Genomic DNA, 24,479 nt, shown 5'->3' with positions numbered 1-24,479 from the left:
CTAGGGCATCACCTGTCACTCAGAGGAGTTCTTTCCATCCTTTTTTTACTCCCCTCCTTTTTTTTGACCTGATAAGGCCACTTCCTAGGAATCCTGATTATGACCGTGCTTTCCTATGAAAAAAGGTTTAATTTGCAAGTTCCTAGGAAAGAAAAATTTGAAAACTCAATTGCACTGGCTTTAAAAAGGCTTGTTTAAACTAAATTCACCTAAACAGAGTTCCATCATGTATATATTAATGGTACTCAGTACCACTGACGAAGAAGGCAATGACACCCCACTCCAGGACTCTTGCCTGGAAAATCCCATGGGCGGAGGAGCCTGGTAGGCTACAGTCCATGGGGTCGCTATGAATCAGACACAACTGAGCGACTTCACTTTCACTTTTCACTTTCATGCATTGGAGAAGGAAACGGCAACCCACTCCAGTGTTCTTGCCTGGAGAATCCCAGGGACGGAGGAGCCTGGTGGGCTGCCATCTATGGGGTCGCACAGAGTCGGACACGACTGAAGCGACTTAGCAGCAGCAGTACCACTGATTGAGCGCTGTGGTGTGCTGGTGCTTGGTACTTGATTTGGTACCAAATCCGGTTCTTGTTTCCATGTTCTGCTCTCATCACCCTCTAAATAACACCCAAAATATGGGCTCCACGAGGGTGAGGATTTGGGTCAGTTTCGTTTATTCCTGTCCACCCGATTATACAGTTGGCACATTGAAAGCATGAAGAGCCTAATGTCACTGTGTCCATTTTACAGTTCAAGTAACTTTTGAGCCTGTAAGAAGCTTGTCAGAGCCTAGGCTGTCAATCATGGGGCCACACCGACTCCCAACAGCGCCCCCCGTTGCTTGAGCAGCTGCTCTGTGTCAGGCCCTGTGCTGGGTGTCGGTACATACTGCTTTATTTAGTCCTCACAATGAGTCTACGAAATGGTTACAACTCTTTGTTGTTGTTCAGTAGCTAAATCATGTCTGACTCTTTGTGACCCAGTGGACTGCAACATACCAGGTTTTCCTGTCCTTCACTATCTCTTGGAGTTTTCTCAAACTCAAGTCCAGTGAGTCGGTGTTGCTTTCCAACCATCTCATCCTCTGTTGCCCCCTGTTCCTCCTGCCCTCTATCTTTCTCAGCGTCAGGGGCTTTTCCAGTAAGTTGGCTGTTCGCATCAGGTGGCCAAAGTACTGTAGCTTCAGCTTCGGCATCAGTCCTTCCAGTGAATATTCAGAGTTGATTTCCTTTAGGATTGACTGGTTTGATCTTCTTGCTGTCCACGGGACTCTCAAGAGTCTTCTCCAGCACCACAGTTCGAAGGCATCAGTTCTTAGTTCTCAGCCTTTTTAGTGGCCCAGCTCTCACACCTGTACATGACTACTGGAAAAACCATAGCTTTGACTAGATGGCCCTTGTTGGCAAAGTGATGTCTCGGCTTTTTACTTGTTTATTTTTTTGTCTCTACTTTTTAATGCACTGTCTAGGTTTGTCATAACTTTTCTCCCAAGGAGCAAGCATCTTTTAAATTTCATGGCTGCGGTCACCACCCACAGTGATTTTGGAGCCCCGCAAAATAAAATCTTTCACTGTTTCCACTTTCCCTACCTGTTTGCCATGGAGTGGTGGGACTGGATGCCCTGATCAGAGCAGCCCTGTGTAGTGTTTAAACTCTAGCTGCCTGCTCCATCTTCCAGTCTTCGGGCAGAGGGCATGAAGGCATGAGCAGGGGCCTGGGGCTCTTCCTTAGAGGTCACTAACTGCTTCATCCTCTCATCTATGTTGCAGGTCAGACTGACTCTGCCGTAACTTCCACGGGAGAGCCAGAGTAACTCTGCTGTTGCTGCTTAGGGCTCTTACGTTGCTGTTTTGATTTATGCTTTAGAACTTGAGTTGTGGCTCCTTACGCCGAATCCCGATCCATTTGATTCTATTCTCTGTATCTTTGAAGGCTATATAGTAAGACTGAGACTAATAATTGTCAGTTTCTGCTGTGAATCGAAATTATCCCACAACTCTGTGTGTGTCATTAAAGCAAATCTGCAAGCTTTACAAAGCTCCCCTCCACCCCTCCTCCTCGCCTCAGAACTTGTGCTGTTCTGCTTAAGTGTAACATAATTATCTGTTTATCTTTTCACTCTCCCTAGATCTTTTTCTCCTTAATACCCTAAATAAATTTTCATTCCACCTTGCTTGCTTCCGTAAATGACTAGCATTCTCTCCTTCTCCGCTTCCCTTGAGAAATGGAGATGACAGGCGCTCTCTAATTTCTCAGCCTCCCTCTGCAATCACAGGTCGCTGCACGCGCTGGACTTGGCCTCCCCGTCTCAGCAGCCTTGGCTGGCTGCCCTCTGCCCTTCAGGAAGCCCCTCTCTTGACATCCGTGGCTGTGTCACCGTGCACCGTGGTGTGCAGCTGGAGGGTCTCATCATTTCTTAGCGCTTTGTTGCTTTCTTAGTCACTTAATTGTGTCTGACTCTTTGCGACGCCATCGACTGTCACCCATCAGGCTCCTAAGACCATGGAATTCTCCAGGCAAGGACGCTGGAGTGGGTTGCCATTTCCTCCTTCAGGGGAATCTTCCCAACCCAGGGTTCAAACCCGCGTCTCCGATATTAGCAGGCAGATTGTTTACCTCTGAACCACCAAGGAAGCCCTCTCTCCTGGGTGTTTCGTCTTCCTTTCACCCCGTATGAACCCTCGCCTTCAGGCAGCACATACGTAGGGTGATGCCCTTATCCGTGTCTCAGTCCTTAATTCCCACCTTGCCCTTTTATTGCCTCTGGATGTGTCATTTCTCTAGGTCTCTTTGTTCCTCCATTTTACACGCATGCAAAAACTCTGATCCTTTCTCTGATCCTACCCACTCTTAGCCCCGCGCTCAGCTCCAAGCCCTGCTGATCTCTACTGCTTCTCCCCACCGCCTGTCTCAGGGCCTCCCTGACGGCTCAGCGGTAAAGAACCTGCCTGTGCATGCAGAAGACACACGAGATGTGAGTCTGATCCCTGGTCGGGACGACCCCCTGGAGGAGGGTTCCCCTGCAGGCACCCACTCCAGTATTCTTGCCTGGAGAAGTCCATGGACAGAGGAGCCTGGTGGGCTCCAGACCACGGGGTCAAAAAAGTCAGACACAGCTTAGTGATTGAACACACACCCCCGCCCCTACCTCATCACCAAGTAACGGTTCTAATTCCGGCCTTTCTTCTCTCTCACCTAGTCTGCTAAATGCTTACTTTTTATCCCTGCCTCAGGGTTCTCCCTCCTAGTAAACTCTCCCCTCACAGCTCAGTTGGTAAAGAATCTGCCTGCAATGGAGGAGACCCCGGTTTGATTCCTGGGTCGGGAAGATCCCCTGGAGAAGGAATAGGCCACCCACTCCAGTATTCTTGGGCTTCGCTTGTGGCTCAGCTGGCACCTACAGTGCGAGAGACCCCAGTTTGATTCCTGGGTGGGGAAGATCCCCTGGAGAAGGGAAAGGCTACCCACTCCAGTATTCAGGCCTGGAGAATTCCATGGACTGTATAGTTCACGGGGTCGCAGAGTCGGACACGACTGAGCGACTTTCACTTCACTTTGCTGCCCAGTCACCTTTCTGAGACCTGGATACTAGTCCCAACATTGGCCGGCTCCTAAACTTGCCAGCTTCCCTCCTACCACAGGCTCACGCCCAGGCATCTCCCCAGGGGGCAGCTCCACTCACCGACGGTGGCAGTGCAGGCCTTCCCCGCACTGGCCCCAGGAGTCTTATTTTCCACCATACCGTCTCATACCCCTTCCAGCCATCTGAAGCGATGATTCTTCCATGCTCCCACGATTAGCAGTGGAAATCAGTGCTCAGGCTCTGGCATCCAGCAGGTCTAGTTTTGAATCCAGGCTTCACCTTCTTAGGTGTGTGACCTCTGGCAAGGTACATAACCTCCTTTCAGCCTCACTTGCTTACTTATAAAATGAGAATACTATTATCACCTATCTGATGATGTTTTGAGGACTCAAAGAGAAAGTCTGATAGAGCTTTTGGCAAGCACTCAATAGATGTTCTGGGATGATCGTGTTAATTTCATCATAGTTATCCTTATTGGAATCTCTTTGGACAGTTGTGCTGCTGGTTTTATTTCCCTTCTGTGTGGCACAAGCTCTTGTCAGGGTGACTGTGTCTTTGCCTGGATTCAGTTCATTTCAGTCGCTCAGTTGTGTCCAACTCTTTGCGACCCCGTGAATCACAGCACACCAGGCCTCCCTGTCCATCACCAACTCCCAGAGTTCACTCAAACTCGCATCCATCGAGCCAGTGATGCCATCCAGCCATCTCATCCTCTGTCATCCCCTTCTCCTCCTGTCCCCAATCTCCCCCAGCATCAGAGTCTTTTCCAACGAGTCAACTCTTCGCATGAGGTGGCCAAAGTACTGGAGTTTCAGCTTTAGCATCATTCCCTCTAAAGAAACCCCAGGGCTGATGTCCTTCAGAATGGACTGGTTGGGTCTCCTTGCAGTGGAATTACCTAAACCCTAACTGCGGTTCAGTGACCAGTTTACATGTTACCTACTTTTGTCTTCTTTCACCAGTCCTGCTTTTTATTTTTTAATTTTAGTTGTGGCAAAAACACATGACACATAATTCACCATCCTGACCGTTCTTGTTTCTTGATTTGTCTGTTTGGTTTTGACTGCGCTGGGCTTTGCTGCTGTGTGAGGGCTTTCCCGCTGCAGTGAGTGCGGCTGCTATGTTGTGCCGCACAGTCTCCCGTGGTGGTGGCTTCTCTCGTTGCAGAGCACGGCTCTTGGTGCGTGGGCTCAGTAGCTGTGGCTCACAGCCTTCAGTTGCCTGTTGCATATATAGGATCCTCTCGGACCAGGGATCGGGCCCGAGGCCCTAGCATTGGCAGGCGGATTCCTATCCATTGTACCACTAGAGAAATTCTTCAGTTCAGTTCAGTTGCTCAGTCGTGTCCAACTCTTTGCGACCCCATGAATCGCAGCACGCCAGGCCTCTCTGTTCATCACCAACTCCCGGAGTTCACTCAGACTCAGGTTCATCGAGTCAGTGATGCCATCCAGCCATCTCATCCTCTGTCGTCCCCTTCTCCTCCTGCCCCCAATCCCTCCCAGCATCAGAGTCTTTTCCAGTGAGTCAACTTTCGCATGAGGTGGCCAAAGTACTGGAGTTTCAGCTTTAGCATCACTCCTTCCAAAGAAATCCCAGGGCTGATCTCCCTCAGAATGCACTGGTTGGATCTCCTTGCAGTCCAAGGAGCTCTCAAGAGTCTTCTCCAACACCACAGTTCGAAAGCATCAATTCTTTGGCGCTCAGCTTTCTTCACAGTCCAACTCTCACATCCATACATGACCACAGGAGAAGTCCTTAACCATTCGTAACTGTACGATTTAGTAGTGTTACCTGTATTCGTACAGCTATGCAACACATCTCTAGAAGTTTTTCATCTTAAAAAACGGAAACTCTGCTCTTAGAACAATTTCTCTTTTCTTCCCTCTGCCAATCCCTGGCAACCATAGCTTGAGGTTCACGCATGTTGTAGCATGTGGCAGAATCTCTTCCCTAAATAACAGTCCAATGTATGTATGTCCCACCTTTTCTTTGTATATTCATTGGCTGATGGACATTTTGGCATATTTTCAATATTCTCCTTAAAAAAAAGGTACTTAGAGATACAATCAAGCCAAAGTGGAAACCTTGTTTAAATCTTGATTCAAAGAAACCAGTAAACACATTTTGGAGCCAATTTGTATTTTTAACTTTGGACTAGGTATGAGATGATACCAAAGAAACAGTATGAGTGAAAATAATATTGTGATTTTGTTAGAAAATATCCGCACATTTAGGGAGCCAAGCTGAATCCTGTAGAGGTAGAAACTCTGTTGTGTGACATCTACTGTAAGATGCATCAAGCAGTAAAAGGGAAAGGGTGTCTTAAAAAAACAGGACAAGTTATACAAAGCCACGGTAACCAAGCAGCATGGTACTGGCTGAAAACCAGGCACATGAAGCTAATGGAATAGAATAGAGGACTGAGAAACACACCCTTGTGCATATGGAAGTGGCAAGACCACTCCGTGGGAGAAAGAATGGTTTTTTCCAACAAAGGGTGTTGAGAAAACTGAATATGCATGCATGCTAAGTCACTTCAGTCGTGTCCAACTCTTTGTGACCCTACAGACTGTGGCCTGCTGGGCTCCTCTGTCCGTGGGATTCTCCAGGCAAGAATACTGGAGTGGGTGTCCGTGCCCGCCTCCAGGGGATCTCCCCCACGCAGGGATGAACCCACGTCTTTTATGTCTCTTGCATTTGCAGGCAGGGGTTCTTTCCCACCTGGGGAGCCCTTGAGAAAAACAGATATCCACATGCAAAAAAATTAATTTGGACCCTAACCTTACATTAAATGTAAGACCTGAAACCATAAAACTACTAGAAGAAAGCACAGGGGAGAAACTTCATGACGTTGGATTCGGCAGTGATTTCTTGGTATGACACCAAGGGCCCAGGAGCAAGGTTAGACAAATGAAGCTATCTCAACTTTAAAAACATCTGTGCACCTGTTATCTCCTTATGTATTTTACTGCCTCCCCAGATTATCCAAGCTAGCAGAAACCTTTCCCTCCTTTGAATTTCACAGCAGTGTGTCTGGACCTTAGCTCTTCCCACATATTTATCTTACGTGCCATTTTTTGTATTCAAAAGGGATATATTTCTTGGAGTCCGTAGAAAACCCTTCCTTCTGCTTGTTGGTTGTTTAGCTCTGAAGTGTAAGTTGCTGTATTAGTTTGTTAGAGCTGCCGTAACAGAATACCCACTGGTGGGGTGACAAGGTAAATTGATTTTCTCACATTCCTGAAGGCTGGAAGTCCAAGACCGAGGTGTGTGCAGGGTTGGTTCCTTCTGAGGCTCCTCTTCTTGGCGTGGAGGCGGCTGCCTTCTTGCTCTGCTCCACGGCCCTTTCTCTGTGTATACATGTGTCTGCATCTTGGCTTCCTCTTACTGTAAGGACACCAGTCACATTGGATTAGGGCCTACCCACAGGATTTCAGTTTCCCTTAATTAGTTCTTATGAAGTCCTGTATTTGATTTTAGTCACATTCTAAGATACTAAGGGCTGAGACTTTAATATATGAATTTTGGTGGAATACTGTTCAGCACATAATAGTTGCTTCCATCTTTCTATGCCTCGGTTTCCTCTTATGTAAAATCTGGGGAAAAAATTACCCCTTGAGTGAACAGAAAGCATATAGAATATTGATGCATGCAAGACAACACCCTAATGGCCTCTGATGGATGCTTAATGAATGTTTATTACCTCCAGTCCTCTTTAAAACTCCTTGAGAACAGGAATGCCTTCTCACTCATCTTGTGTCCTTACTGTTGCTAGGACAAACTTGGAACCTGATTGGTAAAAATATTTGGTGACTTGGGACTTCCTTGGTGGTCCAGTGACTAAGACTATGGGCTCTCAGTGCAGGAAGCCCAGGTTCGATTCCTGGTCAGAGAACTAGATCCCACATACCTCAACTAAGACCAGCACAGCCGAATATATACATCTATATGTATATGTTTCTTTTTTAATTTGTCAAATAAATACATGAATGAATGATCAAGCCTCAGAAGTGAATCTGCAATAGGCGCGTGAGTTTCTGTTTAGGTGGATCCAGATACTGGATATTAAGTAAGATTTCAATCATGAAAACTATACTGAGAAGCCTGAAAAGAAGTCAGCGTCCCCACTGTAAATATTTTATTCTGGTTCTGACGTGCAAAACTGTCACCTGGCCTGCTTGCCACAGACTCCAGAAAGTCACCGGGAAGTGCTTTGTGACAAAATTGTACACATACAAAAAGCAGTATCTTCCCAGCCAGAGGCCTCAAGTGATGAGGGACACGGAGATAACACATGCACAATAGGTGTTCCTGTCCGCTGTCTGCAGATTCAGCTGTCTTTGATCTCTGCAGAGGAGGGGTGTGGGTACGGCGCTGTGAATGGACAATCGGCCAGGAGGCTGAAGAGCAGCCGTGGCACACCATTCAGTGAGCGGGTCGTGGTGGTGCCCAGACCCCGTGCATCTGATGATAAGCATCTTCTCTTGGTGCCTCGGAGTCTCTCATTTCCTTCCAGTTTGACTCCAAAGGACTGATTCGTCTTCAGCCCCACTCCAGCGTGCCACTTTGAGTCTGTAGGTTCTTTCTTTCTGAAGCCCCAGAGGTAATGAGCCCATCATCGTTTCTTCCTAATATCACTGCACTCTTTTCTCCCCACTGCCTCTATTTTCTGCAGCTCTCTGAAGGGAACTTTTGCATCGTCCTTAGTGATTAGACTTTACTGTGCTGTCCTAAAAGGTTGATATGTATCAGTTGGCTTGGAGTCAAGGGAGGTGTGTATTATTTCTTATTTTATTGTATATAATATTAACTTTTGTGAGTATTATTTATAAGATAATGAATGGGCTTCCCTGGTGGCTCAGCGGTAAAGAATCTGCCTGCCATGCAGGAGATGCGGGTTCGATCCCTGGGTCAGGAAGATCCTGTGGAGAAGGAAACGTCAGCCCACTCCAGTATTCTTGGCTGGGAAAGTCCCATAAATAGAGGAGCCCGGCGGACTGCAGTCCATGAGGTTGCTAAAGAGTCAGACACAACTTAGCAACTAGACAGTAACAACAAAGGTAATGAATAAGACAGCAATTCTATACCTAAACATCATAACCTTTAATAATGTTATTACTACTTGGATATGTATAAAAGGTTTGTTAGAAGTGCAGATGTAAAACATGTAAATGTTTCTCTCTGAAAGTATGTAGAAAACTAGAATTAGAAATCAAAGCCTTAAGCCCTTTAAGCAGCCTCTCAGAGTTGAAAGGCAGCCTAGAGATGATGTAGTGAAGTGAAATGATTCTCAACTCTGACTGCACATTTTAATCACATAGGGAGGGGCAGATGCAGAAATTCTCATTTAATTTGCCAACAGTAAGATCTAGGAGTCACTGCTTTTGAGAAGCTCTTCAAGCAGCCATAGCATGCCACCAGGGAGGACAGTCATCAGCCTGAGAGCTAGAGGAAGGGAAACCAGTGTGTTTAGAATCACTGAGCACCGCGCCGGCTGCTGTACATTTGCCATCTCTTTGATCCTCATGACAAGTGAGATGGTTCGACTAGCAGTGACCGAGGCTCTGTCGTCACACGTGATGCTCGGCTGCCCCTTAACCGCTCTTGGCAGCACGTGGGGAGTGTGCGTTGGATTTCTGTTCTGTTCTTCTAGAAGATCCAAGTACATGTGTGCCGACTGCTCTCTATTCTACCCTTGGTGGACATGGTCTTCCCTACTTTTGAGCTTTTAAAAGTCAGCCTCAGGCTAATTCCAGCTCAGCAAATCCTTCCCAGCAGTTCTGCCCCATGGAACAGTTTTTTAATTTTTATTTATCTTCGCAACATGAAAACTCAAGTCCAGAAGCACGAACACAGTCCTTTACTGTGCCCTCAGCCCTGGTATCAGGCCAGGTCCCTTTCAGCTCTTCGTTTTGCCTCCCTTAGGCAGCTCCCTCCCTGTCACTTGGAAAGATGCAGGTGCAAACTCACAAAATATTCCAGGGCTGTAGACAGGCAGGGTTGGGTCTTCTGGCCCACCTGCAGGTCGCAGGCGTGTGAGCAAGGTGTGGCTGTTCCGAGCCCCAGAGCAGGGGAAGCAGCATGGCTTCGTGTGGGCAGAAGACCCCAGCAGGCTCTCCTTCCCCTCTAGAGGGGGGCCTTCTGTGGGGCTTTTCATGAATCCAAACCAGGTTTTCTCTACAACTTCCTAAGTCACCCAGGAGAGATGAAGATGATGGGTGAAACATGAGATAAGCAAGTACAAACAGGGAGTCGGTGGCTGTCTAGACAGACTTCTCCATAGTTTATATGTGGGGAGAGGGGAACATCCTAGACTGTTTTTAAGAATGTGTGTCTTGACTAAGTTTGGTAAAAATGGAAAAATGATTTGATTCAGACAGTTAAAGGATGAACATTTTTCTTTGGTTTTCTTTTTTTTTTTGGTTAACATTACCTCTTGTATTAGATAAGTTATGCAGCAGTGTTTATTTTTCTTTCTGGAAGCATCACATGGTCTATGTGGAAGAAACAAAAAATATAGCAGAAAAGAAAATAAACCATCTGTATCTCTGCTACGTGATGGTCAGGGATAGCAGGGAGAGAGGCATGCGTGTGTTTACACATCTGAGAGTTTTTGCTTCATAATGCGTATTGAGTGTCTCCCACCTTATTCTTATTGGCAGCATAATATCTCATTGCAGGCATATGCTCAAGGGCATTTAATCTGTCCCTTCCCACTGCATATTTATGTTTCTGATTTTTATTTCCAGGTATTAAACAATACTTCAGAGGCCATTCCTATAACTGGTTTTGATTAATACAAGCCATTTTCTGAGGGCACACACGTTGGTAGGATCAGAGACTCTAGCAAGAAGTAGTTTGGTATGAAATTCACCCAAACTGTGCCTGTTACCACGATAGCATCTGCTAAGCTGTAAACGTCAGCACCGTGTCTGTGGTCTGGTTTGGTGATGTGGCTGCGTAATGAAGATTCTGAACTACATGCGTGTGTCAGCCTTAGTTTGGAAGATATAAACATGTAATAAGTTTGAGACAAGGAATAACAAGTTGAAGTATAGTAAGAATGTGATTGCTTATAATAAATATAGGCGTATAGCTTCAAAATAGCTTAAAATTTCCCTTAGAGTGTGCACTTTAGAGATTTCCACAGATGATCTTGGAGGTGTGGCATCCAGCCATTTGCCAGAATGAACACATGTTGTTCGTAGTTTTGGCTGTAATTGATTTAATGCATATTTTTTTTACTACTTTAATATTTATCTTATATGAAAAGAACAATTCTATACTCAGGTTAATACAGAAATAAAATATAATAATGCCTAAGTCCATAAAATGGTGTTTGATGAGGGATCTGATTTTTTAAGAGAAGTAAAATAGCTTTCATCTAAGTTTGTCTGTTCTCTGGCAATTTTTGAAATAGTGATAGAATTGTGAAGTATTTATAAAAAAAAAAAAATCATGGGAAAGCCCGTGTTCTCCTTGCCCCCTTCCCGTGCTGAGGAAGGCACAGTTGTGTCTCTTTAACTGGACACCTCTTGACTTTCACTTCGTGGCTGCCTTTGTGTGCTTGGCTTTGAGTCTTGTGGTGGCAGTTGATTGCGCTTCAAGGAATGTTTGTCACTGTAGCGTGAGGACTTGGGGGAGGCCAACAGGAGTCTCTCTGTGTTGGACCAGGTCTCTGGTGTTGGCTGTCTTTCAGCCTCCACGTGAAGGAAACAGAGCCTGACTCAAGTCCTCCCAGGCAGGCACTGTATTTTGATTCAAACTCATAATCGCTGTTTTAATTGTTGGGGCAAGAATTGAAACTCCAGTCTATTGAGAATAGAATATTCTCCACTCCTTTGAGGAGAATCACTCATCTCTTCCTGAACCACCCTGCTTTATACTAAATCTTTTCTTTTCCTCCTTTTCTAGGCAGGGGGCTCCCAGGTGATTTTCACCAACCCTTTGGAAATTGTCAAGATCCGTCTGCAAGTGGCTGGAGAGATCACCACGGGGCCCCGAGTCAGCGCGCTGTCCGTCGTCAGGGACTTGGGCTTCTTCGGGATCTACAAGGTAAGTCCTGTTAGTCATTTCTTGGAGCGCATGCTCATCTCCTACACTAGTAGGTGTTCATTGGTGTGAAATTGATTCCTCACATTCGTGTACCTGGAGAAGATCTGCCAGAGCTCATAGGACATCTTCATGCCAGCTAGGGAGAGGTGCCCCTTCCTGGCATCTGCCAAGTAGCTGTCCTTAGAAGGCATAAATCAAGGATGAATATGATGCCGTGATCCCTGCACACAGTTTGCCACGGCACTGGCTAGAGTTTTGTTTGGATCTGTTCAGTTTCAGTTCAGTTCAGTTGCTCAGTTGTGAGGTCGACTCAAGGGGTCGACTCTGCGACCCCATGAACCACAGCACACCCGGCCTCCCTGTCCATCACCAACTCCCAGAGTACACCCAAACCCATGTCCATCGAGTCGTTACTGATGTAAAAATCTGGTTCTCAGCTCCGCTGCCCATGAATGGCAGCTGCCAGGCTCACGGGGCGCCATCTTGCAAGGAGACGGGCTGAGTTCAGTTTACCCACACATGTGAAGCCCGTGCTAGATCAGGAATTTATGTTCCAAACCTATCCACATGTGTGCCTTGTCATAATTGTTTTGCATGGTAGCCGTTTATCATTAAGGAAATAGATTTTGAGAACAATTGCAAAACAAAAACTTTAGAAGATTCTTCAAATTTGTTATTTATGCTTTTCTGCCAAATAAGTTGTAATGAACTAGAACTAAGCTTTATGTTATGCCCTGCTGGAAGGCTTCATCAAACATAAGGTGTCCACTGTTTTTCAATGAGAAGATTTTTAAAAAGCAGTTTCATGGCCAATTTGAATAAGTAAACCGTCAGGGATATAAGAAGGTAAGTCAAGTGTCTACTTAAAATATCTTTCATTTGTTTACACGTAGATATATAAAATCACATTGTATAGAATTAATGTAGCTTTTTTCTATGTAAACATATCTAGAAATATTTAATTCTTCATATGAGTTTTGAACCAGTTTCGTGATCACCACTTGCTCCACATTAAAATCAGCAGTTCATATGGTTTTGCAAAGCCTGCCATCTTCATTTTCATTCCACGCTGGCAAGAGGAAGGCCTTTTGGACGTTGTGTAATACTGGCCCAGGAAACCTTGTCCCACAGACGCATAACATTAGGGTTGTTCCTTTTTTTTTTCTATTCCCAATTTATCCTGAATGGATATAAATGGTCCATGTGTAACATACTGCTTTTTCAAGTGAACTTTCAATGCCTAGTTTTGCCATTCAGCACAGCATTTATAGAAGTATACCCTAGGAATATTTTTTTATCCTTTTCAACTCAGTTTTTTAGGTGACCTTGGTAAACAGTCAGTGTGAGTGATAACCGAGGTTGTTTCAAGCAAGTCTGCCTTCCTCACCTGGAACTCCATACTTCTCAAGGTCAAGTAGTAGGAAGAGTACTCGAAGATCTGAGACTTTGTGAGGATCAAATATTATGTGATGCCCTCTTAGTGTTTTGGGGAGAACCTCGCCTTTTATTTAGACATCTTGTAGTGTTTAAGAATAAACATGCTGATTTTTTTTTTAAGTAATTTTATTTAGGTATGTATTTTTGGCCGTGCTGGGTCTATCAAAATATAGTGCCTGCCTGGGAGGACTTGGGTCAGGCTCTGTTTCCTTCACGTGGAGGCTAAAAGAGAGTCAACACCAGAGACCTGGTCCAACACAGAGAGACTCCTGTTGGCCTCCCCCAAGTCCTCACGCTATAGTGACAAACATTCCTTGAAGCGCAATCAACTGCCACCACAAGACTCAAAGCCAAGCACACAAAGGCAGCCATGAAGTGAAAGTCAAGAGGTGTCCAGTTAAAGAGACATGACTGTGCCTTCCTCAGCACGGGAAGGGGGCAAGGAGAACACGGTCTTCCCAGAACACTAAGAAGGCGTCACATGATACTGGATCATTGCTCTGCGGGCCTTTCTCTAGCTGCAGCGAGCAGGGGCTACTTTCTAGCCATGGTGTCCAGGCTTCTCGCTGCCGTGGCTTTGCTTGTTGTGGAGCACTGGCTCTAGGGCACCTGGGCTTCAGGAGTTGCAGCCGTGGGCTCAGTAGTTGTGGCTCTTGGGCTTAGTTGCTCTGCGCCATGTGGGATCTTCCTGGATCAGGGATCAAAACCCATGTCTCAAAGCCCTGCACTGGCAGGCAGGTTCTTCACCCACTGAACCACCAGGCAAGTCTTAAGCTAGTTTTTTTTTTTTTTTAAGTAACACTTAAAATGCTCAGTGTGATCGTGCAGTGGAACACGATGTGATGGCTGTTTCATTTGCCAAATGGTGATCCAGCTGTAAGAAATAAACAGGATTGTCATGAGGCATAGCATTCATCATCAATTTGAAGAAAAGTCATCTTCTGTTCTGAATTTTTAGGCTCGTGCAGACTTCCACATGATATAGCAGCATGTCATTTTGACAAGATGCCAAGCAGTCTTTCAGTGGCTTGTCTGGTAAAAAGCACTTAGGTGCTATGGCAATGACTGCTATCGAAATGTCTAGATGGATAAAATGGTAAAAACTTGTTTGCTGACACAGAAACAGAGACTGTTAAACTACCTGCAAATTTTTCAAGACTCAGACTCAGTCCTTTTCATCTTCATAGTATTTCATAATCTTAATCCTCTTTAACGCCCCTTGGAAGGAGTCATTCTCCTAATTTTGTAGTTAGAACAGAGGTGCCAACGGTGGTATCTGAGCTGAAATTGAGGCTCAAAAGTTTCTTGTTTCCACTTTTGTGCTAAAATGGCTTTCTTGACATGAGCAGGATTGCTCAAGTTTGAGCAAGAGACCTCTCCCATATAAAGTTAGTTTAATTACTAGCCTGGTGGCTTAATCTAGTTCAGAGGCATTCCACAGGCCTGGCTGCTGCTTTTCAAAACACTGCTTTCGGTGTATTGGTAATTACCAAGTGAAGTCACTAACAATTTGAGCTTTGAGCTTCTGGAAACTTGATTGCCTTGCGAGAGAATGACCTGGCAGGCAGGCCCTTCCATTCTGCTGGCCACGGGTGTCCTCAGCAGGTCAGCAAGTACCCCTCTCCACTCAGTCTGATTGGGCTGTGTCTCCACCCTGGCTCATTCTCATTTGTTTTGTCCTGCTTTCCAGCCTTAGGTTTTCTTTCCCGTGAGTTTCCTTTTCTCTGGGCTTATCTACTTTGCCCCAATCCTCCCTGGTCAGAAATCTCTATTGATTCCAGATTCTGCCTTTGAGGGGCATCGCCTGGAGAATCCCCATGGACAAAGGGGTCTTTGGGGCTACAGTCCGTGGGGTCACCAAGAGTTGGACACGACTGAGTAGAGGGACTTCCCTGAGGGCCCAGTGGCTAAAGCGGCATGCTTCTAGTGCTGGGGGCCCAGGTTTGATCCCTGGTCAGGGAACTAGATCCTACACACAGCAACAAAGATCAAAGATCCTACATGCCTCAACTAAGACCCGGTGCAGCCAAATAAATAAAATTTTAAAAAAAATTTTCTTTTTTAGGGCTTCCCTGGTAGCTCAGCTGGTAAAAAATCCACCTGCAATGCAGGAGACCCCAGTTCTATTCCTGGGTCTGGAAGATACCCTGGAGAAGGGAACAGCTACCCACTCCAGTATTCTGGCCTGGAGAATGGCACAGACTGAGGAGCCTGGCAGGCTAGTCCAAGGGGCTGCAGAGAGTCGGACGTGCCCGAGCGACGTTCGCAGCTTCAGCATCGCTGTGTACCGTGCCAAGTCGTTGCTTCAGCATTCCTCTTTTCAGTGCTCAAGTTTTCTCTGTTTCTAGTCTTGGTGCCAAGTAGAAAATTGTCAGTGACCTGGGGTGACTAATACTGTTAAATCTGGTTCAGTGTCCTTCTGGGTGGGTCTGGAAAAAGAGGACCTCTGTCCTAGTTTTGGGTGGAACAGATAGTCTTCATTTTTCCTTCCATTGCACCTTTTGTTTGCTGTTGTTAACATGACAATGTGGGATCTAGGAGGGGTGAGGGGAGGCTCTGTCTGTGTGTTTAGACCTGCAGTGTTTAACCTCACTTAATTGGACTTAACCAGGCTTTCTGTTTTTCTCCTGAATTGACTTGCAAAATACCCAGCTATTCCAACTGTGACTTCCCAGTAAAAGGTAATTAGAATAGTTGCTTTGGATATACATTTGCAACTGAAAAAAAATGTGGATGTGGTAAACATTTCACATTCCTAAAGCTAGAAATAGTTTAGATAGAAGCGGGCTCTGTAAACAAAGTACCCCCCCCCCCCCCGCCCCCATTTTGGTAACATTTAGAGAGTTACAGCTCAGAGTCCACAGGTAATTGAAGTAAAGGCAGGATAATTAATTGTCCTTAAAAGAGCTATTTGAATATAATGTAGTTTTTAAAAATCTACAACATATACTACTTTTCTTAAGAAACCATGAGTTGGTGTTTCCCTTTCATTAGGTAACTAAAGTATAAGCAAAATAAATTCTATATAGATAAGCGATACGTATCTACTTTTGATTATTGCTTTTCCTTAGGTGCCAACAGAGCTTTATTTAGGGCATAGATTGCACCTTCTTAATGAAATAGGATTTACTTAATGTTAAATGGCAGCACAGCTAAGGTAGACTGAAAGATGCTTCCGTATGAAGCAATGGGATAATTCATGGCTCTTTTTGAGAACAAAAAGTGGTCAGTGAAGCAGTGATGGTAAAGATCCATCAAGCTTTGTTGAAAATTGTTTCCAGATTGTGTAATTGCAAATTAAACACTTCCAACTAGCATGGAAAGTCACCTAGGAATCTGAGCCCTGTCTGCTGTTTTCTAATCAAAGGTCTCTGCCCCACTGCATTTGACAGAGTAAGATGTCCCTTCAGTACCCGTGGGGACAGATGCTCAAGTCCCGTATATAAAATGGTGTAGAATAATGAATACAGCTGGTCCTCTGTAGCACAGGCTTCACATTCAGCTGTATATTCCATCCAGATTCCTGGATGTTGTATATGTGTTCTCATTCGAAGCGTGTATGTAAAGGAGTTATTGGAGCTACTGTTCATAAAATCAGAAAGGAAGTAATGAAATACGTTCTCGATTCAGTTCAGTTCAGTCGCTCAGTCCTGTCCGACTCTGTGACCCCGTGGATACTGCAGCATGCCAGGCTTCCCTGTCCACCAGCAACTCCCAGAGCTTGTGCAAACTCATGTCCATTGAGTCGATGATGCCATCCAGGCATCTCATCCTCTGTCATCCCCTTCTCCTCCTGCCTTCAATCTTTACCGGCATCAGGTTCTCTTCTAACAGGTCAGTTCTTTGCATCATGTAGCTGAAGTATTAGAGCTTCAGCATCAGTCCTTCCAATGAATATTCAGGACTGATTTCCTTTAGGATTGACTGGTTGGATCTCCTTGCAGTCCAAGGGACTCATAAGAGTTTTCTCCAACACCACAGTTCAAAAACATCAGTTCTTGACTTCTCAGCTTTATGCTCCAACTCTCACATCCATATATGACTACTGGAAAAACTGTAACTTTGACTATACAGACCTTTGTCAGCAAAGTAATGTCTATGCTTTTGAATATGCTGTCTAGGTTGGTCATAGCTTTTCTTCCAAGGAGCAAGTGTCTTTTAATTTCATGGTTGCAGTCACCATCTGCAGTGATTTTAGAGCCCAGGAAAATAAAGTCTGTCACTGTTTCAATTGTTTCCCATTTGTATGCCATGAAGTGACGGGACTAGATGCCATGATCTTCGTTTTCTTAATGTTGAGTTTTAAGCCAGCTTATCACTCTCCTCTTTCACTTTTATCAAGAGGCTCTTTAGTTCCTCTTTACTTTCTGTCATAAGAGTGGTGTCATCTTCATATTTGAGGTTATTAATATTTCTCCCTGCAATCTTGATTCCAGCTTGTGCTTCATCCAGCCCAGCATTTCACATGATGTACTCTGCATATTAGTTAAATAAGCAGGGTGACACTATACAGCCTTGACATACTCCTTTCCCAATTTTGAGCCAGTCCAGTTCTAGCTGTTGCTTCTTGACCCGCATACAGGTTTCTCAGGAGGCAGGGAAGGTGGTCTGCTATTCCTGACTCTTTAAGAATTTTCCACAGTTTGTTGTGATGCACACAATCAAAGGCTTTGGTGTAGTCGATAAAGCAGACATAGATGTTTTTCTGGAACTCTCTTGCTTTTTTGATCTAACAGGTGTTGGCAATTTGATTTCTGGTTCCTCTGCCTTTTCTAAATCCAGCTTGAGCATCTGGAAGTTCACAGTTCATGTACTGTTGAAGCCTAGCTTAGAGTTTTGAGCATTACTTTGCTAGCATGTGAGATGAGTACAGTTGTGCAGTAGTTTGAGCATTCTTTGGCATTGCCTTTCTTTGGGGTTGAAGTGAAAACTGACCTTTTCCAATCCTGTGACCACTGCTGAGTTTTCCAAATTTGTTGGTATATTGAGTGCAGCACTTTCACAGCATCATCTTTCAGGATTTGAAATAGCTCAACTGTAATTCCATCACCTCCACTAACTTTGTTCGTAGTGATGCTTCCTAAGACCCACTTGACTTCACATTCCAAGATGTCTGGCTCTAGGTGAGTGATCACACCATCGTGATTATCTGGGTCGTGAAGATCTTTTTTGTACAGTTCTTCTGCATATTCTTGCCACCTCTTCTTAATATCTTCTGCTTCTGTTAGATCCATACCATTTGTGTCCTTTATTGTGCCTATTTTTGTATGAAATGTCCCTTGGTATGTCTTCTTTTGTTGAAGAGACCTCTAGACTTGATTATTCTGCTAGTTATCTCAAAAGGATATTGTTTGGTCTTTTAAAGTAAAATACAAGCTTGTTTCAAAACAAAATCAAATAATTCATAAATGTCTATGAGAAAGTAAAATTTCCTCTTTACTCCCTACCATTCTATTTTGTCTTCAAAAGATTACCACTGCATATATTTTTATAAATAATTTAAATTTTTATTTATTTCTCTCCTCTCTCTCTCCTATCACAAGTTGTACACACACACACAAACACACACACACACACACACATCAATGTTATATCTGTTTTTTAACAAAAACAAAATCCATCTCAGCACAGTGTATCTTAATGCTCTTTTCTCATTTAATAATTGTATACAGGTTTTTTGTTGTTGTTGTTGTTTTTTTAAGCAGTCTCTTACTGATGAGTACTTGTTTGTAGTTTGGGGACATTACAAGCAATGACAGAGTGAATATCCCTGCAGATATTGTGATATACTTTTGTGAATAAATACAGTGAATCCCTAGCAATGAAATTGTTAGGTCAAGGGGCATGTGCAGTTGTTAGCATTAGTAGAGTTTGTCAAATCCCATCAGTTTATCACTTTTATCTTAGCAATATACAAATACGTCAGAGTAATTTCTCAAGATAGCAGTTTATAAAAATACCTGCTCTTATGAGTTCTTAGCCCCACATAAGGAAAACAAGTGTTTAGTCATGACTTGGAGGACATCGTGCCATGCTAATTTTCTAATATCAGGGGATGTTTATATGGCTTTACAACCACCAAAGCAGTAATTCATCCATCCATCTCTTTCACCTGAAGCTCTGTGAAAGCCTCCTTGTGGGTTTCTCTGTTTCTTGATTCCCTCAAGTCCACAGTCCCCACAGAAGCCAGAGTGATCTAAATTTAAAATATAAGTCAGATTAACTCATTCTGACTGTGTGCCTGGCACTGGTCTAGTCGTTTAGAATGTCTCTAGGAAAAGCCAAGTCCCCGCTGACACTCATGTGGGTAAAAGAAGTCAGCCATTCAGAAGACTGTATGACATCAAGTGAGGCTGAGAACCTTGAAGAAACAGGAGGCAGGATGAAGGGCTGGAGAAGGGCCGACTCCAGATGAAAGTGGGGGGATGGGGGGTGGGCATGCTTGTAATAGGGCTTCCCTAGTTCAGATGGGAAAGAATCTGCCTGCAATGCAGGAGACCCAGGTCCAGTCCCTGGGTCGGAAGATCTCCTGGAGAAGGAAATGGCTACCCACTCCAGTATTCTTGCCTGGAGAATTCCATGGACAGAGGAGCCTGGTGGGTCCCAGTCCATGGAATCGCAGTTCAGTTCAGTTCAGTTGCTCAGCCGTGTCCGACTCTTTGCGACCCCATGAACCGCAGCACGCCAGGCCTCCCTGTCCATCACCAACTCCCGGAGTTCACCCAAACTCATGTCCATTGAGTTGGTGATGCCATCCAACCATCTCATCCTCTGTGTCCCCTTCTCCTCTTGCCCCCAATCTTTCTCAGCCTCAGGGTCTTTTCAAATGAGTCAGCTCTTCGCATGAGGTAGCCAGAGTATTGGAGTTTCAGCTTCAGCATCAGGCCTTCCAATGAACACCCAGGACTGATCTCCTTTAGGATGGACTGGTTGGATCTCCTTGCAGTCCAAGGGACTCTCAAGAGTCTTCTCCAACACCACAGTTCAAAAGCATCAGTTCTTCGGTGCTCAGCCTTCTTTATGTACCAACTCTCACATCCATACTTGACTCGGACGTAGTAGAGTGGTCAGAAAGGCATCTCTAAGCTGATGATATTTGAGAAGAAACCAGAGGCAAGAAGAGGCTAGTGTGCCCGACAGAAACCACGTCTCTGGTGGAAACCTGTCCAGCAGCGTCTGTGCTGCTGCATGTAGACCCCAGCCCCTCCCCTTCCCTGCCGGCCCTTCCTCTCCGCCCTGCACCCCGGCCACCCCACCCCCTCCAACCGCCTACTCTGCTCACTACACTGGCTGCCCTTCCTCTTCAGATCCTTTAGGCTCATCCCTTCATTTTCAGTTGCCTGAAGGCCCTTCCCCTCACATCTTGGCTCCTCAGATACCTGCTTGGAGGGACACCCCGTCCCTGGCTGTCACATCCCCTCATCCAGGTCTCTAAGTGGCCCATCACCGCCTGACACTCCCCTCTTGTCTCTCCTCCTCCAAAGTGAACTGTGATAGAAGAGACCTCACTTGCTCACTGCTGCGTCCTTGTGACAGCCTCTGGTGCAAGAGTAGACATTTGATCGATATTCGTCGAGCAAATGAATGGTAAGCAAAAGCCAGGTGTTGCCATATAGCAAGGATATGAAAGCACAGAAAGAGGATAAGTTGGCAAGTAATGACCAAAGACCACTAGGATACTGGGGCAGCTGAAGGTGAAGAAAATAGCAGATTAGGTGAGAGAGCGCTTTCCCGAACTCTGAGGCCTCCGTTTATTTATCCACAGGCTTTGCCCTGCGCACTGGGAATATGAGAGTGAGTTCTAGTGCATACTTTTAAAATTATTTATTCATTTGGGTTTGCTCGCGTCTTCGTTGGGCTTGCAGACTTCGTTTGCTTGCATCTGCGTGGGCTTTCCTCCAGCTGCGGCAAGTGGGGTCCCCCTTCCAGCTGCAGTGTGTGGGCTTCTCCTGTGGCAGGGCGTGGGCTCTAGGCACACAGGCCTCAGTAGTTATGACCCACAGGCTCCGTAGTTGGCGGCACATGGGCTCAGTTGCTCTGTGGCTTGTGGGATCTTCCTGGACCAGGGATCAAACCCGAGACTCCAGCATTGGCAGGTGGATTCTTTACCATTCTGCCACCAGGGCATCCCTAATGCAGGGTTTAGTAAGTAGTTTACCATCTTGTGGGAGCAGTCAGACAAGTAACGAGATCGTTGAATTACAACTTGTGCAATTGAGAAGGGCTGTCAGAGGGTCAGCCGTGCCCCATTCTAACAGAGATGGAGCTGACGCATAGCAAGAAAGCCAGAAAGGCTTCCAAAGGGGAGATGGCATTGAAAGATGAGGTGTAGTTAGCCAGGGAGAAGGAGAGACAAGTGGCATGATTGGGTTTGTGTTTGAGGAGGGGTCATTCAGCATCAGTGTGGAGAGTGCCGTGTTCAAGAGCAAGAGGAAGGCTGGGGATGGCGGGGAGGAGGGATGACCGTGGCCTAAACTAGGGAGCGATGGTGTGTGTGTGGGGGGGGTGGATGGGTGTGTTTTTGGGGGGAGGTGATCTGTTTAAAAGGTATGTGAGAGTTAGACTTACTGAGTCTTGGAAAGTAACGAAACAAGAAAAGTATAGGAAGATTAAAAGCCAGATTTCTGGCTTGAGCACCTGGGTGGCTGATGATACTGTGAATTTTGTAATTTCATAATATTTGACAAGCTGCAAGAGACCTTAAAAAAACCTTCTGTTTGGTGTTACCTTTTTAACTGAGGAATCAAAGCACAGAAATCTCAGGAGAATCTGCTAGGTGATTGGCAGGTGGAGGCACGGCTAGGACCGAGACTTCTCCTGACCCCCTTTCTGGTGGTGTTCTTACTCCACCCGCTGAATGTAGGGCTCGAGCCTTGTCAGAGGACGGGGGCTTGAGATGTTCTTTAGGGGTCATGTGTGTGCATGAGGTAAGACCCCCAAACTGATGGGACACCAATTGTGGAACTCGACAACGGCCCTCGTTTGGGTTCAGGGATAAGTAAGTGTGGGGCAGAGGGTAGTAGAAACAGCTGTCCAGTGGAGAACTGGGAGGAACAGGTGGGAGCCCCAGGAGTGACGAGCTGGAAGTGGAGGAGAAGGAGGCGAGTGCTTTTCAAGTCCTGCAGAGACCAGGGGACTGAAGTCCAAGAAAAGGCCTGTGAACTGAAAGATGGAAGTCACTGGTTATCTTTCAGAAATCAATTTAAGGAGACTGGCAGAGGTAGAAATCTGGAGGAGAAAATATTCACAGATTCAAACCACTCAGTCTAAAGATTTTACTGTGCAAAAAACAAAAGGGAAAGCATATAGCAACTGGAAGAAAAAATGGAGCCGAGCAGTAATGTTAGCAGGGAGAAGAGGTTGGGAGATTTATTGTTTTGTTTTTTTTTTCTAATTTTGTTGGGAGAACCATGCCTGTCTGTAGACAGAAGAGTCACTGACGATGGAAGGATTTGAAAAATCTGAAAACATAGCAGGGTCAAATATGGTGCTAGGACTTTCAGGAGGGGCAGAAGCAGGGTCCAGTCTTAGGTGTGTATGTGTGTGAGTGAGTGTGTTAATGTGTGCACACAAGCTCTTCAGGGCCAACGCTCACTCTGAGCTAGGCCTCTAACTTAGCACTTTATACAGTTTACCTCGTTTAATCCCTATTACAGCCTATGATGGGCTCCCCTGACGGCCCAGACAGTAAAGAATCCACCTACAATGCAGGAGACCCGGGCTTGATTCCTGGGTCGGGAACATCTTCTGGACAAGGAAATGGTAACCCACTCCAGTATTCTTGCCTGGAGAATTCCATGGACAGAGGAGCCCGGCAGGCTATGGTCTAGGGGGTCGCAGAGCTGACATGACTGAGCGACTAACAGTTACTTACAGCCTATGATGCAGATTGTTGTTTTGTTTTTAAGCAGTTCCAAGTTACAGTTGAGGAAAGGAACGCGTGATGGGTTTAGGTAATTTTTCTAAGGTCCTATACCTTATAAGGAAGTGGGAGGCTGGGTTTCAAACTCAGTGTAGTCTCTCTGTGGAACGCAGGGTATCACACAGAGATATCAAGGCGGGTAAGAGAAAGCCTGTGCCTGATAGATAATGCAAGGAAGTCTAAAGACAAGGTTCCGTGCTGTGCACAGATATGGAGCAGTGCACAGGTCTGGTGTCATTGTTGACACTTGCTTGCTAAGGAAATGGAAATGAAAAGAACTGCTGCTGCTGCTAAGTCGCTTCAGTCGTGTCCGACTCTGTGCAACCCCAGAGATGGCAGCCCACCAGGCTCCCCCGTCCCTGGGATGAGAAGTCACTAAATGCCATGAATTGTGTGATAGTTTAGTCTAGGGTAGTTAAAGGATCATTTTTTTTCCTAGTTGCTTTTAATACCAAATGCTTTTTTAAAACGTTAGATAGAATGACTCAATTTTGCTTTGTTTTGTTGTTTAGAATAAGCACATTATCTTTGATCTTCTATCAGCTCTTTAAATTATAGAAATTAAAATTATCCATTGTGAGGCAGTTCTGTTTCCTTAACTCTTGCATTGACCAACGTAGCAGTGTGCAGTCTGCCTGCCTTGCAGAGAGACACATAATCTGACAGCCAAGTGGCTATTCAAATGATAGTATTAGAAAATAACTTTATGCCTTCCTGACAACTTTGTCATTAACATCTGCCATGAAATGAACATTTGGGACATTTTGTCTTATTAAAAGGCAAAATTTTAGAAATTAAGGAGTATCAAGTACATCAAGAGGCCGGGTTTTGTATCTGATGTGGTGTGAACTTGTGTCTAATATTCAAAATGATGTAATACTGTCCATATAGTGCTTAGAAATTTGCATTAAAAGAAAATAAACTAGAAGAAAATCTTTTTTAAATCTCTCTGTTCCTACATTTCAGATGCATTATCTGTAAAAAGGGGATATTACTAGTATCTACACTTATAACAGCAAATAAAGGGAGATACTGTGAAAAATATTTTTTATTAAATGATGCCTAAAGGAACTGAATGTGCTGAACAGAACTAGAAAAAGATCCTTTAAAATATTAGAAATGGGTTGGGTTTTTTATCATTCTTCCATTCATTGACCAAATATTTGTTGAGGGCTGACCTTCTATGAGGTGTGCTGAGTTATGTAGATGAGGGTGGCCTCACTGCCTTCAGAGTGATGAGTGTTAAGGGAGGTAAAGTTCTTTCAAAAGTTAATGTTAACAGGTAGTATAGTTTTTAAAAGAAGAAAGTTCATCTATAAAAAGGTATGTAATAACAGAACATTAATCTCCTAGCCTCATGCTATGGGTAACCTATCTTTCTAGAGGCAAACATTTTTATCAAGTTAGTATTTTTATTTTGTTTTTTCTTTGTTTTTGTTTTTTGCTAAGTGCTTGCAGGATTAGTTTCAACAA

At 44.9% G+C, this 24,479-nt stretch overlaps 1 protein-coding gene across 3 annotated transcripts in view; it reads left to right on the top strand.

The window, feature by feature from the left end:
- SLC25A13 (solute carrier family 25 member 13) overlaps positions 1–24,479 on the top strand; it is a 229,996-nt gene that overhangs the window by 182,480 nt on the left and 23,037 nt on the right. For all 3 annotated transcript variants that reach the window (XM_052638583.1, XM_052638584.1, XM_052638582.1), the window contains one exon: positions 11,507–11,647. In XM_052638583.1, coding sequence (XP_052494543.1) covers positions 11,507–11,647 — 141 coding nt within the window. The remainder of the gene's footprint in view (positions 1–11,506; positions 11,648–24,479) is intronic.

This window comes from Budorcas taxicolor, chromosome 4 (assembly GCF_023091745.1).
Source record: "Budorcas taxicolor isolate Tak-1 chromosome 4, Takin1.1, whole genome shotgun sequence".
Classification (NCBI taxonomy): domain Eukaryota; kingdom Metazoa; phylum Chordata; class Mammalia; order Artiodactyla; family Bovidae; genus Budorcas; species Budorcas taxicolor.
The sequence above is the reverse complement of the archived record's forward strand: the minus strand, read 5'-3'. Positions and strand labels throughout refer to the sequence as shown.